This window comes from Heterodontus francisci, chromosome 26, assembly GCF_036365525.1.
Source record: "Heterodontus francisci isolate sHetFra1 chromosome 26, sHetFra1.hap1, whole genome shotgun sequence".
Classification (NCBI taxonomy): domain Eukaryota; kingdom Metazoa; phylum Chordata; class Chondrichthyes; order Heterodontiformes; family Heterodontidae; genus Heterodontus; species Heterodontus francisci.
Window position 1 is genome coordinate 59,141,637 of NC_090396.1, and position 15,931 is coordinate 59,157,567.

A 15,931-nucleotide genomic window follows, 5' to 3' on the forward strand; every position below is an offset into this window, starting at 1 on the left:
ACCATTCAGTGCAAGTCAGCGTCGGAAGAGCGTTCAATGGCTGCGTGCACACTGTGAAACTAAATTACTGAAAACACAGCCCCCACAGCAGAGGTCACCGTTCCAACAGTAAATAACTGAACCCTGTTACAATGACTCACAGAAATTAAATAATAACACTTAACAACTGTAATAAATAAAGTGGAGCATCTGTCTGAAACAAATCCATTTATCAACTAAATTTACACTAAAGGAATCTGACCCTTCCATTCCCAGAGAGACTTTTTGAGTTGTTAATTTCTGGGGGGCATTCTTCCTTTTTCTGCCTATCTCCCCTGCTTACTCCAGAAAGCTTGTTATGGAAGGATAATGCTGGAGCCTATCTTTATCCAGTTTCACATTTACTGTGCAGAGCAAAGGATTACAGAGGTGTAGTTCCTCACTCAAAACCCTCCACCAGTCTCAGTAAGTGTCTGCTTATAAGTGCTCAAGTAAGATCCCAATTAACACCCTCCACCTGCATATAATCAAACAATTGATACACAATTAACAGATTCCCTTCTTTCTTTTATAATACAATGTGGATTAATATGCTCAAACAACATTTCAAAATAAATTCCATATTGGAGACAAAGTACTACATAGCAAGATGCCCCTCCTCAAGCACCCCTAACAATTTGTTTGTACGAACATATCTTTTTATGAAACAATCAGATAGCTGATGACTTGCATCTACCCATTTAAGTTTGGAGATTTCCTTTCTCTCCAGCATTTGTTTCAATCCAGCAAGGTCAATACGTGGTCTTTTCTCACTCACATTTGTTGTAGAATGTACATGTGAGCCGCATGGAAGATGGCAGGATCCCCAAAGACACATTGTACAGCGAGCTCGCCACTGGTATCAGACCCACCGGCCGTCCATGTCTCCACTTTAAAGATGTCTGCAAATGCGACATGAAGTCCTGTGACATTGATCACAAGTCGTGGGAGTCAGTTGCCAGCGTTCGCCAGAACTGGCGGGCAGCCATAAAGACAGGGCTAAAATGTGGCGAGTCGAACAGACTTAGCAGTTGGCAGGAAAAAAGACAGAAGCGCAAGGGGAGAGCCAACTGTGTAACAGCCCCGACAAACAAATTTTTCTGCAGCACCTGTGGAAGAGTCTTTCACTCTAGAATTGGCCTTTATAGCTACTCCAGGCGCTGCTCCACAAACCACTGACCACCTCCAGGCGCTTATCCATTGTCTCTCGAGATAAGGAGGCCAAAGAGAAGAGAACATTGTTCCACAAAGAACGATTAACCACATAACATTCAATGGGTATCCTATCTTCAGTATATCCCTTGTTCAGAATTTCACCTATAATATTTGACAAATAGAACTCCATATCCACTGCCTCCACAGTTAGAGTGCTTTTAACAACCCGTTTTATTTTCTTAGCCTCCCAAGTTAAAGGACAACATTTCCCATTTTCACCCATCAGAAATATTAAGAAGCCAGCTGCACTCGAATACCCGTCAGCAAGAATAGCATGTGAAGCATCACTAAAAATTATTAGTTTCATGTTCTTTGGGTCACCTAAGGATGGGGACTTCAGAACACATTTCTCCAGATTTAGTTTTTTCAATGTTTTATTTGCCCTTAAAACAATCCCAACTTTCAGATGTTTCATCATCGTGCTTAACTCCAGCACATCAAAACTAGTATCAGGCCTAGTCTGAGAGCACAGCCAGTTTAATTGACCAACCAAGCTTCGCAATTACTCAGTCTCTGCTTTAGATAGATCATCATCTTTCCGTGATGACTGAGCACGATTAACCAGGATGGGAGTAACACTCTCTAAATAGGATTATCGATTCAAACTTATTCTAGACTTATTCTGCTTAATATCTAAATCAATATATTTAAAGGCCCCACAAGCCTGACTCCCAAACTTAAAATCTGCCCTAATCTTAACATAATTTCTCAAAATCCACAGTACTACCCCATAAGAAATCATCAATGTGCATCATTAAGATGCCTGAAAGTTTCCCTGTATGATACCAATAAAACATGGTGGGATTTTGGGATCTGCTTTTAGTTGAACACGACCAGTTTTCCAGAAAACAGATCTCACCGAGAAATACCACACCCTGGAAGCATCATTAAGGCCATAGACACATTTGTTCAGTTTCCATAATTTTTCTTCTGCATCTGCTGCCTCTTTAGGTGGTGTCAGATACACTTTTCTCTGAAAAGTATCACCTTGTAGAAATGTGGCTTTTATGTCAATGGATCTACACTCCCATGAATATGTGGCCAAAAGAGTTTGAAGATTACTTTTCCAGCTGTGGGAGAGTGCAGTCTAGCATCGGTATCACCCAGTCACTTTTCAAAACCCCTCGCAACTAGCCTCGCTTTAGCCTTATAAGTTCCATCGGGAAGGACTTTTTCAGTACTAATCCATCTAAGTGACAAGGCTGGCTGTCCCCTATCTGGTACCTCAGAATAAACACCAAACTTTCTAAGTTCTTGTGTTTTGCTTCTCTAATTAGTTTATCCTCAAGTTTATTGCAGCCACTAAAACTTCACGGTTATAAGTACTTCTGCTACTACTTCTTTTCCGAGACTACCCTCTAGCCTTCGTCTCATTGTGGAATCTGTTCATACTATGGCCTCTATTAGCACTTTGGTGTCTTTCGGGACTACGGCTAGATGGTCTCCCTCGCACTTTATCGGAGGATCTTTCTCCAGTCCGTGATCGCTTCCTTACACAACAGTCACTTCCAGACCCACTATTAGAACTTGCACTGCGCTTTCTTACCCTCCACTCTTTCACCCCATTCTGCTAGTCCATGGCTCTGGCTTCTTGGCCATCATCCTGAACATCCAAATATTTAAACTTGCCTGTAGATTTTCCTGCACATCCCATAATTGTTGCATCCTTCCAACTATTCGACTCCTCTGGAATATATGTCACCAGAGTACCTACTCAGGGCAAATGTCCTTAGGATGCAATAGCCCTTTCTTGAGCGTCATGATCGCTCACATTACTATCCAAGCCTTGATCTACCTCATTCTGCTCCTCAGGACATTCATCACAAAACACATGAATATTTGAGGTACGAGGTGCCTCATTTCCCTCTCAGATTCTGAGATTTTGTAATCAACCCCAATCAATCGCGATGAATGAACCTTAATAGTTTGATTTCCATGCTTGATAACTACTGTCTAACTATCACGACCGACTATCTTACCAGGGCCCTTCCATTCCCTATGACCCTCTCTTATATAATACACCAAATATCCTGAATTAAATTCCACCGTAGATGGCCTTGTATGATGCCCCAGAGCTCTCCGAATTTTCTCGAAAACCTCAGCCCATCTCCCTGCATGTAAAACTTTCAAATATGTCGAAAAGAATGAACTAGTTGTAGTACCTTCTAGAGCAGGAGGATTATTGCTCAGTGCTGAAGGCAATCTGGAATTCTGCCCATAGACCAATTGATAGGGACTAGATCCTCCAACCATCTGAAGCGAATTCTTCGCATGAACCGCCCAGGGCAGTTGTCAACTTGCAGTTTGGCTGATCAGCTAAGATTTTATGCAGCATTTCATTAACCACTGTGTGATTCCTTTCACAGAAAGGTCTTTCAGCTGGAGTATTGATAACCATAATGTTCATGTTTTCACACGTCTCTGACCTCATCATTGGCAAATTCCTCTCCATTATCACAGGATCATAGAATTGTTACAGCGCAGAAGGAGGCCATTCGGTCCATCGTGTTTGCACTGAATCTCCTAATCAGCAATTCACTTAGTGCCACTCCCCTGCCTTCTCCCTGTAACCCTGCACGTTCTTCCTTTTCATATAACAGTCTAATTCCTTTTTGAATGCTTCAATTGAGACTGCCTTCACCACACTCTCAAACAGCGCATTCCAGACCTTAACCACTCACTGCGTGAAAAAGATTTTCCTCAGGTCACTTTTGCTTCCTTTACCAATTATTTTAAATCTGTGCCCTCTTGTTCTCGATATTTTCATGAGTGGGAACAGTTTCTCCCTATCCATTCTGTCCAGACTCCCTCATCATTTTAAACACCTCTCTCAAATCTTCTCTCAACCTTCTCTCCAAGGAAAACAGTCCCAACCTCTCCAGTCTATCTTCATAACTGAAGTTCCTCACCCAGTCGGAAACTTAGCTGGTGCGCCAAATCCAGATCCTATCCATTTCTCCATTCTTTTGTCTATAATCACCCCTTTGTCCTTTTTATTATTGTAGCAAGACGAAGGGCTGAATTGTACAGCCCCCACAACGTCAGGGGTCGTGGGGGGGAGGAGCAGGGTCAAACTAATCTCATTGATTTAGGGGATGATGGGAAGGGTTTAGAGTTTAACATTTATGTACGGGGGTGGGGAGGACAGGTGAGCGGGGCAAGTGTTTTGCAAGGGGAGGGAAGAGGGCAAGTAATGCATTGCATGGTTATTGAGCAGGCGGGAGAGGGGCAATTTAAATGTTTAAAAAATTTTTTGAAACCTATTTCTTTAAATATTGAAATTAAATGGAAGGGCTTGAAACCCTTTAAAAATGACATTAGCGCCTGCGCAAAGGTGCAGTCATCGGGGTGGGTGGTCCGCTCCAACCATTTAAATGGCCCACCACACTGAATATCGCAGCGGCTCTGCAACGTGCGGTACGCACGAGGGGACCGCTATCGTTTACTTTCGGTGGCAGCATTGGAAAATGCAGCCTTAAATCTAGTTGCTAGCTCTATAAAATGTAGAATAAAAATATTCTTGTCTTTGTCCCACACCTGTAAATTCTCGTTAAAGTCATGTGTCAATGAAGGTTGACAATAGGACTTGATGGTGTCCTACGATACTTTTTACAGATTTCACACTTTTCACTAATCTCTTCTATTATCCTTGTATATTCTTCATCAATCACACCTGTCTTTTTTAGGAAGGTTTTTAATCTCTGACAAGAAGGGTAAGCAAATTGTCTGTGTAACTTTAAGACAATTTGCTTTTTATCTTTCTGATTCTTATCACCTGATGCCATTAATACTTCTTTAACACTAGAAACACAGATTTTGTTAAAGGAGGTACAATAATGCCCTGATTGGGTTAACTGCAAATTCACTGACTTTACAAAAACAACTGCTTTATCATGCTCTATATCATCAAGTTTCATTTGTGCCTTTTTTACTGAAGGCTTACTCAAGAGTAAAGGTATCTCAATAGAAACTACATCAGTACTGATAAAGGGGCTTACTCCAGCTACCTTACATGGAATTATTACTCTCTTCAGTGACTTCAATGTGTTGTCATCACCAAACCTAAAGCTGGTAATACTTTTATACTGCTTACTCTTGCATCGATCCTCACTACTAAATGAATCCAGATAACATTGTAACCAAATTAGTTCCACATACTGTTGACATGCAAGCACTATCCATTACAGCACAGTTGAACGAATCTGCAACTAACACATTCATCACAGGACTAAAACTCCTTGTGACTAGTACAATGCGTTCAGATTTATCAGTATCTTCCTATTCTACCTCTGAACTCTCTGCATTGTGTGTTACTTCAAGGACTCTGCCCCTCTGCTTAGGGCAGCTAATTGAATAATGATACTTTGAGTCACATCTGAAGCACCTATTAACTGTTAGTTGGGCATTCCTGGGATTCATTTGACTATGGTTGCTGTTCCAATTCTGTCTTCCTCTGTTATAGTCAGAACTGCTAAAGGTGCTTTCATCCTCATTCCTCCTATCTTTAACTCTTCCATTGTACTTAGGCCTGTGGCCAGTAACTGAAATCTTGTAAACATCAAGTCTTCCATTCTTTGCATCACCGCAGAATGCCCTGTTTGTTCTACCAGGGCTGCAGGAAATGACTTTCTCCAGGAATTTCTTTACAGCAGCAGATATCTGATCCAACAGAGAGTCTTCGTCCATGAACCAAACCCCAGTTAGAACCAGGAGGCTGTCCTTATGCAACACACTAGCACAATCTAGCAATTTAAAAGCTTTTACTGAACCAAGGATCTCCAAATTGAATTTCCTCAATGTTTTATACAGTCCGTTAAAGTCCATGATGCATTCCTCCATTGAAAACCATCTGTTTTCCAAAATCTATCAAAGTCTGACCATGCCACGTATGCATTCAATAGATCATCTTTCTTGTAAATTTCGTCCAAGAATTCTAACAGAAGATCCAACCCTTCATCAGGATCCAACTGACGAGCATCTCGTTCACAAAACACTTTACTTCTGATTTTACTTTTGGTAGGAAGTGACAATGCCAAGGCCATACCTTGTTTCCTCTTTGGTAGAGATGTAACCCATCTCCACATATTCATTTCATTCTTCCACTGGTCATATGGTTCAGACTCAGAGAACATCGGAGGGTAATCATACCCTGAAAATTCACACTTGCTTTCTGCCATCATTTCTACAATAGCCCGTGAGATTTTAGTTTTCTATGTAAAAAAAAAAAATTCCTAGTTTCCAATCTTCAGCTTTGGGCAACCATCCCCTGCTGAACTCCAGAAAGCTTGTTATGGAAGAATGATGCTGGAGCCTATCTTTACTCAGTTTCACATTTATTGTACAGAGTAAAAGGATTACAAACATGTAGCTCCTCACTCAAAAACCCTCCACCAGTCTCAGTAAATGCCTGCTTATAAGTGCTCAAGTAAGACCCCAATTAACACCATCAATCTGCATATAATCAAACAACTGATACACGATTAACAGATTAACACCCACCCTCCCACAAACATATTCATCTTACTGTGCTTTGCTGGATCTTACTGTGAACTAATGTTATGTCAGCAAATGCAACAGTCACTGTAAGAAGTGTTCAGAAGTCATTTGTGCAAAGTACTTTCTGAGCTGCTTAAAGGAAAGACTGACTTGTATTTTGATGCCTTTAACAGCAGAGTGCGTGTCACAAAGGGGTTGAAAGGAGAGGTTAAAACAAAAGATTAACATTTAAAAAACTAAGGAACATCACAACAATACCTGATATAGACTCAGACCTTCGGAGATACCAGTTAATAGGAAAGTAATCAAACACACATGACAGGTTGCATTAACCAGTTCGCCTGGCACAGGTCAGCAATAACATCAGCTTTAACAGGGCACAAATGACATTATTTCTGCAGAACATCAACAGTTCATTCTTAAAGCTTTTCTGTGTTTTCATAAAAAAACTTATCTATATCAAATTAGCTTTGCCTTTTGTAAATTAGGTTTAAATGTGCTGGTTAATTGTTAAATTCAGTAATGCACCCTCATGACTATGACAGTGACGAATACAATTAGACAAAAGAATGTGAAGTAAATATAGCCAGTGAAAATGCTGAGATTAGCTGCACAACACAAGATGGGAAGCAGGGATTCCTGCTGGCCAGCTCAACCTGTCCCTGATCATTCCCATAATACTGGAATGGATTAAGATGAGAACAGAGGGTTTGGAAACCATCAGGATTTCATTAGAAGCAGCCAACAAGAGATTTTTTCCCATCTATTCTCACACAGATCAGGAGTGAAGTCATTTGTAGATCTGAATAAAATTAGCCCGAGATTTTACAGAAAATGTGCATATTTTGCCTGGAGCGTCGGCCATTTGTCTCCTCACTTCAATCAAATCTTTGAATTTAAGACTTTACAGACACTCTATTACGTTCTCCTAATTCTTCAGATATTAAACAACTAGCTTTCAAAATCTAGAAACCTTAAAGACTGCGACAGAACACACAAGTGTTATCATTATTAAAGGAGGATATAACCAACGGACAAACATTCACTTTCGATTCGGAATTCAAATTCAGACTCAGAGCATCCGCAACCTAAAATTATAATTATGGCAAAATGGTAGTCCCATTTAACGCGATTTAAACCTTGGGCAGGATTTTCCCCGCAGGCTTCAGGACCCCGCCATTAGGGTCAAATGGAGGTCAGAGATTTTATGGGCCTCCCTGAGATGGGGTCAGAGGCGGTGGGGGGGGGGGACCCATAGCATCACAATGGGAGGCAGAGGGCTCATCGCCGCCCTGTTGCCGTGATTTTGTCAGGGGCGGGAGAGGCCGACGACTGCCTTCCTGCCCAGAGACCAAATAAGGCCCTTAAGTGACATATTAATGGCCACTTAAAGGCCTCGCCCCCCACCATCCCGACACTGGGATTTAACCAGTGTGGGGGAGGGGGGAGACTCTTCCGTGGAGGATCTGTGGCTCACGGAGGAACCCTGCCAGAAAAAAAATGTACCTCCCTGGACCCCCTCCCCCTGCACTTCATAACCACCCTCCCAGCAAGCCTTTGCCGGGCCCTTTCAGAATAGCCCCAGCGACGTTGCCACACTTACGTCCAGGGTTCCAGCGCTGGGCCTGTGTCCAAGGCCTCGTGCAGTACCGGCAGTGGCCGCCACTCCCAGTGGTGCTGCTGATACTGCCGAGCTCTGGCCCCAATTGGCTGCCAGCTCTTGGAGGCGGGATCCCCATCTTTAAAGGAACGGGAGTCCCAGCACCGGGCACTAAGGTTCTGGAACAACTTAAGATCCTGCCGGGGGAGCTTGAAAAGGCCAAAGCAGAGATCCCCCACCTTCTTGGCCTGGCGCTTGGAGCCCTGCCGGCACCACAAAATCCAGCCCTATGTCGGGAACAGTCTGCGATTTTCCCCAAATAGGACAATTAATGGCCAGAGGGCGGACTCACCATCCAATTAAGGATGCGGGTGGGCTCTCAAAGGTGGAGGGCCATTGGGAGGCCCTCCAGCATTGAAGCATGAGCAAGCTGCCTTTTCAGGTAAGAGAGAGAGAAGGCACCCCGAGATGCAGGCACCCCCTGGCCAAGCTTTTTAACTTGAAAATAAAAAGTTTCTTCAGCAGCTGGGACACCACTATGGAGTGATTCCCCCTACACAGCTAAAGCCAGGCAGGCAGGGAGGGCTTCTAAGCCTGCCTGGAGGAATGACCACCCCCAACCCCCTCCCTCCAAGTCTGCAACCAGGAGGCCGCCTCCAGGCAGCTGCACTGTTCCCCAACACCTCTAGTCGGCCTCCGACAATGTGCCTTTAACAAGCTGAACTGACTACCACTGCTTGTGGTCGGATAGCCCTGCCGCAGCCACCCCCCAACAACCCCCCACCTCGCCTCCAGGAAAATGGCAGTGGGAACGGGATGGAGCTGGCAAACCCGCACGTTGACCGGCAGCGCGAATTTTCGCGTCCACCCCACCTCTGTGCCAGCCTAAAAATTCAGACCCTTGCTTTTGTTTGTGTGAAAGGTTGCTGAAGGCAAGGTCAATACCAAGTCCGGTATAAGCATATTCTTTCTTTTGGTTTAGTTACAACAAAGTGTTCATTTATTAACCATGAGATTTATCACTTCCCATATATGTATAAATATCACCGCAGATATGGTTCAGAAACCAGCGGCACAGGATCTTGGTTAAAATTTGGTGAAGGTTTTTAAAGAAAAATTGTTGTGCCTGAATTTTAATTTGATCTGTCCCTTTATAAAAATTGTTGCTGGTTTCCATTAAAAAAAACATACGGGTGAATTTGGTAATGGAATGGATTACCACACGACACAAAATAACACCAGTCTCTCAGAATTAACCAATTAGTGTTTGCTGTGGTGGGGTAGCAGAGCAGGAAAGTGCTAGTGAACAAAAAGAATACAACCACAACAAAAACACCGAGCCACATAAGGAGGTATTAGGACAGATGATCAAATGCTTGGTCAAAGAGGGAAGATTTCAAGGAGTATCTTAAAGGAGGAGAGAGAGAGGCAGACAGGTTTAGGGAGGGAATTCTAGACCAGACGGATTAGGCTGATGAAAAGCATGGCCGCCAATGGTGGGGCAAAGGAAATCAGGAACGTACAGGAAGCCAGAATTGGAGGAACGCAGTAGTACGGGTGGGTTGGAGATAAAACACGGGTATCTACCCGGCAATGTGGAAAATTGCCCACGTAAGCAGGACAAATCCAACCCGGCCAATTACCGCCCCATCAGTCTACTCTCAATCATCAGTGAAGTGATGGAAGGTGTCGCTGACAGTGCTATCAAGCGGCACTTGCTTAGCAATAACCTGCTCACTGACGCTCAGTTTGGGTTCCGGCAGGGCCACCCAGCTCCTGACCTCATTCCAGCTTTGGTCCAAACATGGACAAAAGAGCTGAACTCAAGAGGTGAGGTGAGAGTGACTGCCCTCGACATCAAGGCAGCATTTGACCGAGTATGGCATCAAGGAGCCCTAGCAAAACTGGAGTCAATGAGAATCAGGGGAAAGCTGCCTGCTGGTTGGAGTCATACCTAGAGCAAAGGAAGATGGTTGTGGTTGTTGGAGGTCAATCATCTCAGCTCCAGGACATCATTGCAGGAGTTCCTCTAGGTAGTGTCCTAGGCCCAACCATCTTCAGCTGCTTCATCAATGACCTTCCTTCAATCATAAGGTCAGAAGTGGGGATGTTCGCTGATGATTGCACAATGTTCAGCACCATTCACGATTCCTCACATACTGAAGCAGTCTGTGTAGAAATGCAGCAAGCCTGGACAATATCCAGGTTTGGGCTGATAAGTGGCAAGTAACATTCACACCACAGAAGTGCCAGGCAATGCCCATCTCAAACAAGAGAGAATCTAACCATCTCCCCTTGACATTCAATGGCATTTTGATCACTGAATCCCCCCACTATCAACATCCTGGGAGCTACCCTGACCAGAAACTGAACTGGAGTAGCCATATAAATACTGTGGCTATAAGAGCAGGTCAGAGGCTAGGAATCCTGAGGCGAGTAACTCACCTCCTGACTCCCCAAAGCCTGTCCACCATCTACAAGGCACAATTCAGGAGTGTGATGGAATACTCTCCACTTGCCTGGATGGGTGCAGCTCCAACAACACTCAAGAAGCTCGATACCATCCAGGATAAAGCAGCCCGCTTGATTGGCACTCCATCCACAAACATTCACTCCCTCCATCACCGACGCTCGGTGGCAGCAGTATGTACCATCTACAAGGTGCACTGCAGCAATGCACCAGGGCTCCTCAGACTGCACCTTCCAAACCCGCGACCTCTACCAACTGGAAGGACAAGGACAGCAGATGCATGGGAACACCACCACCTGTAAGTTCCCCTCCAAGCCATACACCATCCTGACTTGGAACTATATCACCGTTCATTCACTGTCACTGGGTCAAAATCCTGGAACTCCTTTCCCAACGCCACATTGGGTGTACCTACCCCACATGGACTGCAGTGGTTTCAAGAAGGCAGCTCAGCACCAGCTTCTCAAGGGCAATTAGGGATGGGCAATAAATGTTGCCCTGGACAGTGACACCCACATCCCAGGAACGAATGAAAAAATGGATGGATTTGAACGCATGGATGAAAATTTTAAGTTGGAGGCATTGCTGGACTGAATATTTCAAGCATTGGCACACCAGGCAATAACGAGACATTGTTATATCCTGCTTCTCCTTCCTAAATACCAACTAGATGTTGGAATGGGCAGACGGTTGGATTAATATCCTGGAAGGAGATGAACAGAGCAAATTTAATCTGATCCCAGGCTAAACAATACAATGTACCAATAAATAGCACAATCAAAACAGGCTACTCCAATCTGTATGTTGTAGGGTTAATGTTGGACCTTAAGTCAAAGGCCATCATAACTTGCATAACTTCCACACAGCCCAGCTATCTTAAATTAGAAACGCAGTCTCCAGCTTGTCTTCATTTGTAATAAACGGACCATTTGTTGAACTACCTTTGCCTGCTATAAATAACACTTTTATGAGCTGCTTCTTTTCAGACAAATTTGGGTAATGGAACATGAAAAACTGGTCTTGTGATCAAAACTAAAAGCAATAACATTTTCCAAAAGAATACAGAGAAACAGAAAAGGGCAATAAAATGCATCTGGAATGAAGTGCGAGTTAATAAACGACGACGAGAAAGAAAATCAATTTCCATATTAGAGAGAACAGAATTGCACTCAGATTAGCACCTGACCTCAGCGCATCACAGCAATTGCTACAAATCTAAAACATTATATGTTTATGCGAATAGTTATGTTTTAAAGCTGCCAATGCGTGCAAAGGATCATTTACTAAATCACATGGAAACAATGAGAAGTGCACAAAGCAAACAACAATTCGCCAAGGTGGTAACTGAATTTCTCCTCCCTGCCTAAGAGACTGCCTTGGTTGAACAAGCCACAGTCTTCCTTTATGGTGAAGGCACTATATGATCCATTGCATCGCAGTTCAGTTATCCAATATCTTAAACTGTATTGTACTGCAACTGAAAGAGTGCTCAGGAAACTTTTCCGTTTAATGGGCAATACCAAATTGAAGGGAAAGTGATGACCAGCTGATCTTTTCCTCCACATTATTTTTGATGTTCTTATGAAGCACAGGATAGACGATTTATTCCATTAAAGTCCCTGAAAGAATTCTTGACAGAGTTTTCAGCTGCTAGGAAACCATTTCGCCTCTCCAACAGTTATTGTAACTCAATATCCAATATCAATATCAGGGCATCCATGGATAGAAGCCCCTCCACAGGGTGGGCTGTGGCTGCTGCTGAACCCAGGTTGGCACAGAGGACCTCTTCAGTCTGCGTGGAGCTCTGCCTCCCCCGGTCTGCCAGCATCTGTGGGGACCTAGAGGCCAACTGGAAAATACCAATCAGCCTCCTTCAATAGGCCTTAAGTGAGCATTAATTACCTGAATTGGCTTTCCACCACTTGTTAACGGTTAGTCCTGCCACACCCACATCCCACCTCCGGGAAAATGCCCCGGGGTGGGACGGAGCCGGGGAATTGGCACACTGACTGGGAGAGCTATTTTTAGTGTCACCCCGCCTCTGTTGACAGTCCTGGCGGGGTTTAAAATCCTGCCCATGGTGTCAAGTGTTTACAGTGCAGGAAGCCCAGCACACAGCTGGTGGCACAGACTGTGTAAACAGCCGGTGGGGCACAGACGGTGTAAACAGCCGGTGGGGCACAGACGGTGTAAACAGCCGGTGGGGCACAGACGGTGTAAACAGCCGTGCACAGAGGTGGCTCTCTATGGCAGACAGGTGAAACCTGGCCATATGAAAGTGCTTTTAGCTCCTGTTGTTTTTGTTGCAGATTAAACTACTGCACAGTCACTAGCTGCAGCAGTATCCTCGCTTCCTTTGAGTAAAGCGCAGATGAGCCGCAATTCAGACACCTGGCCTTACCTTTACAGCCATTAGCGTACCGCTGGGTGTGTGACGCATCTTCTCCACGACCCCATATGCACCGCGCCCCAGCTCGGATAACGGCTCCAGGTCATCAGCTTTCACTTCAAAGTTCTACAAAAACAAACACTTGGATTTAATTGTCTTCGATAGTCAGCCAGAGCCAGTAAAGAACAGTGCACACTGTAGAAGACCTAATCTTCAACTAGAACATTTTATCCCACATTACTGTGCAGCTGGTTATTCAAACAGATAGAATTGAGGAGAAGAGATGCCAATGAATTGACAGAAGGTAATGCACAGCGGGGATATGCATTGCCAGTGGAGCTGATCATAGTAAGTCACTGCCTTATGTCACCTTATACACCATGTATTATTTTGCTGCTGATAGGGAAGCTGTGTATAACATGGCCTGTACACTTAAGGCCACAAGCACATCCTCAGTTAAATGAAGACTCAATGCTCTTTATTAACCAAACCCACGACCTCTTCCACCTAGAAGGACAAAGGCAACACCAGCACCTGCAAGTTCCCCTCCAAGTCACACACCATCCTGTCTTGGAACTATATCGCTGTTCCCTCACTGTCACTGGATCAAAATCCTGGAACTCCCTTCCTAACAGCACTGCGAGTGTGCCTATACAACATGGATGGCAGCAGTTCAAGAACGGGGTTCACCATCACTACCTTATCCAGGGCAATTAGGGATGGGCAACAACCCTTGCCAGTACATACGAATTAGGATAAGTAGGCTATTCGGCCCCTCGAGCCTTCTCCGCCATTCAATAAGATCATGGCTGATCTGTTTGTGCTTCGAATTCCACATTCCCATCTACCCCGATAACCTTTGATTCTCTTGCCTAACAAGAATCTATCTACCTCCGCCTTAAAATTATTCAATGTCCCCGCCTCCAACACCTTCTGAGGCAGAGAGTTCCAAAGTTGCACAACCCTCAGAGATAAAATTTCTCCTCATCTCTGTCCTAAAAGGTCGTCCCCTAATTTTAAAATAGTGCCCCCTAGTTCTGGACTCACCCACAAGAGCAAACATCCTCTCCACATCCACCTTATCAAGACCGTTCAGGATCTTATAAACTTCAATCACGTCTCCCCTCACTCTTCTAAACTCCAGTGAAAACAAGCCCAGTCTGTCCAACCTTTCCTCATAAGACAACCTGCTCATTGCAGGTATCAATCTGGTAAACCTCCTCTGAACCCCCTCCAACGCATTCACATCCTTCCTTAAATAAAGAAACCAAAACTGCAGACAGTATTTGAGATGTGGTCTCACCAATGCCCTGTATAACTGAAGCATAACATCCTTACTTTTATTTTCAATTCCTCTTGTAATAAAGGATCGCATTCCATTAGCCTTTTTTATGACTTGCTGTACCTGTATACTAACTTTTTGTGACTCCTGCACTAGAACACCTAGATCCCTCTGCACCTCGGAATTCTGCAGTCGTTCTCCATTTAAGTAATACTCTGCTTTTTTATTCTTCCTGCCAAAGTGAACAACTTTACATTTTCCCACATTATACTCCATCTGCCAGATTTTTGCCCACTCACTCAACCTATCTATAATCGGTCTGCATTTTGTGGTATTTTGTGGCATTTGTGGTAATGCCCACATCCCATGAAACACATAAAAAAAAATCCAGAGACGGAGTGTATTCTCTATTTTTGAGACGTTTATCCAAAATCTTTAGCCAATAACTTCTTTCTTTCTTTCCTAAAGACATTATGTAAACACTACTAAGTATGACAGACTGAAATGTGTAAAGATAGTTAAGATATAATGTTAAAATAATTAAAAAAGACCATAAGTATACTTGAGAAGTGGATTTAATTCTACAATTATCACTGAGTAAAAACTTAGGAATATATACATGAAGGACTTATTGATAGAGATTGATTGCTATGATTAGTCAACAACTCAATTATAATTGGATCATGCAACTACCGGATGTAGGTGGTGATATAGATGGACCTTGGTTTTTTTTGTCTACCAATCCCTATATTACCATGTACGATAATGTGTACTTTTAAAGATATACATGGAAACAATAAAAGAAAAAGATGTAGTTAAAATCAATAAACTTTGAGGGACTAACAGCAACCTTTCTTAATAAATGCAGAAAAAATTGTGGCATGACCCTTAAAACAACAAAGAGGAAACTGGCTCATATAAATAAGGAGTGACTGCGTACTGTTGATTCAGTGCTCAATACCACAAAAATACCAAACACAAAAACTAAAATTGATGGAAAAACATCTGCAGAAACTTGGAAAGAAGTAGTACAGATTGCAAGTGCATGACAGCACCGTGCATTCAGATGTTATACATTCACCTGAATGAGAAGAAAAACACTGCTGTGAAAACTAAAAGAAATGAAACAGCAACAACATTTTCAAAAAAACAAAGATGCAAATGGGCAACAAGAAACATGGCACGATCAGGCAGATGCAGTACAGTCTTCATAGACAAGGCACGAGAGGGCCAAAAAAGCTCAAATATTGGATTAAAGCCCGAACTGCAGCCACATCCATCTGAGAGGAAAACAGGTCTTTTGAGGAGAAATGTTCAGGAACAGAAAACCCATTGGCTAATTTACTATTGTTTGAAATGGATATATTTTTAAATGTTTGCCAGAATCTTATTGTGAAGACGAAATATTTTAGGTGATCAGAAAACAAAGAATTTTGAGAAAATATTTTGAGCAAAATGATT

General features: G+C 43.3%; 1 protein-coding gene across 4 annotated transcripts in view; it reads right to left on the reverse strand.

Annotated features, from left to right (window-relative positions):
• map2k6 (mitogen-activated protein kinase kinase 6) overlaps positions 1-15,931 on the reverse strand; it is a 193,665-nt gene that overhangs the window by 125,739 nt on the left and 51,995 nt on the right. For all 4 annotated transcript variants that reach the window (XM_068058336.1, XM_068058338.1, XM_068058334.1 and 1 more), the window contains exon 4: positions 13,201-13,314. In XM_068058336.1, coding sequence (XP_067914437.1) covers positions 13,201-13,314 — 114 coding nt within the window. The remainder of the gene's footprint in view (positions 1-13,200; positions 13,315-15,931) is intronic.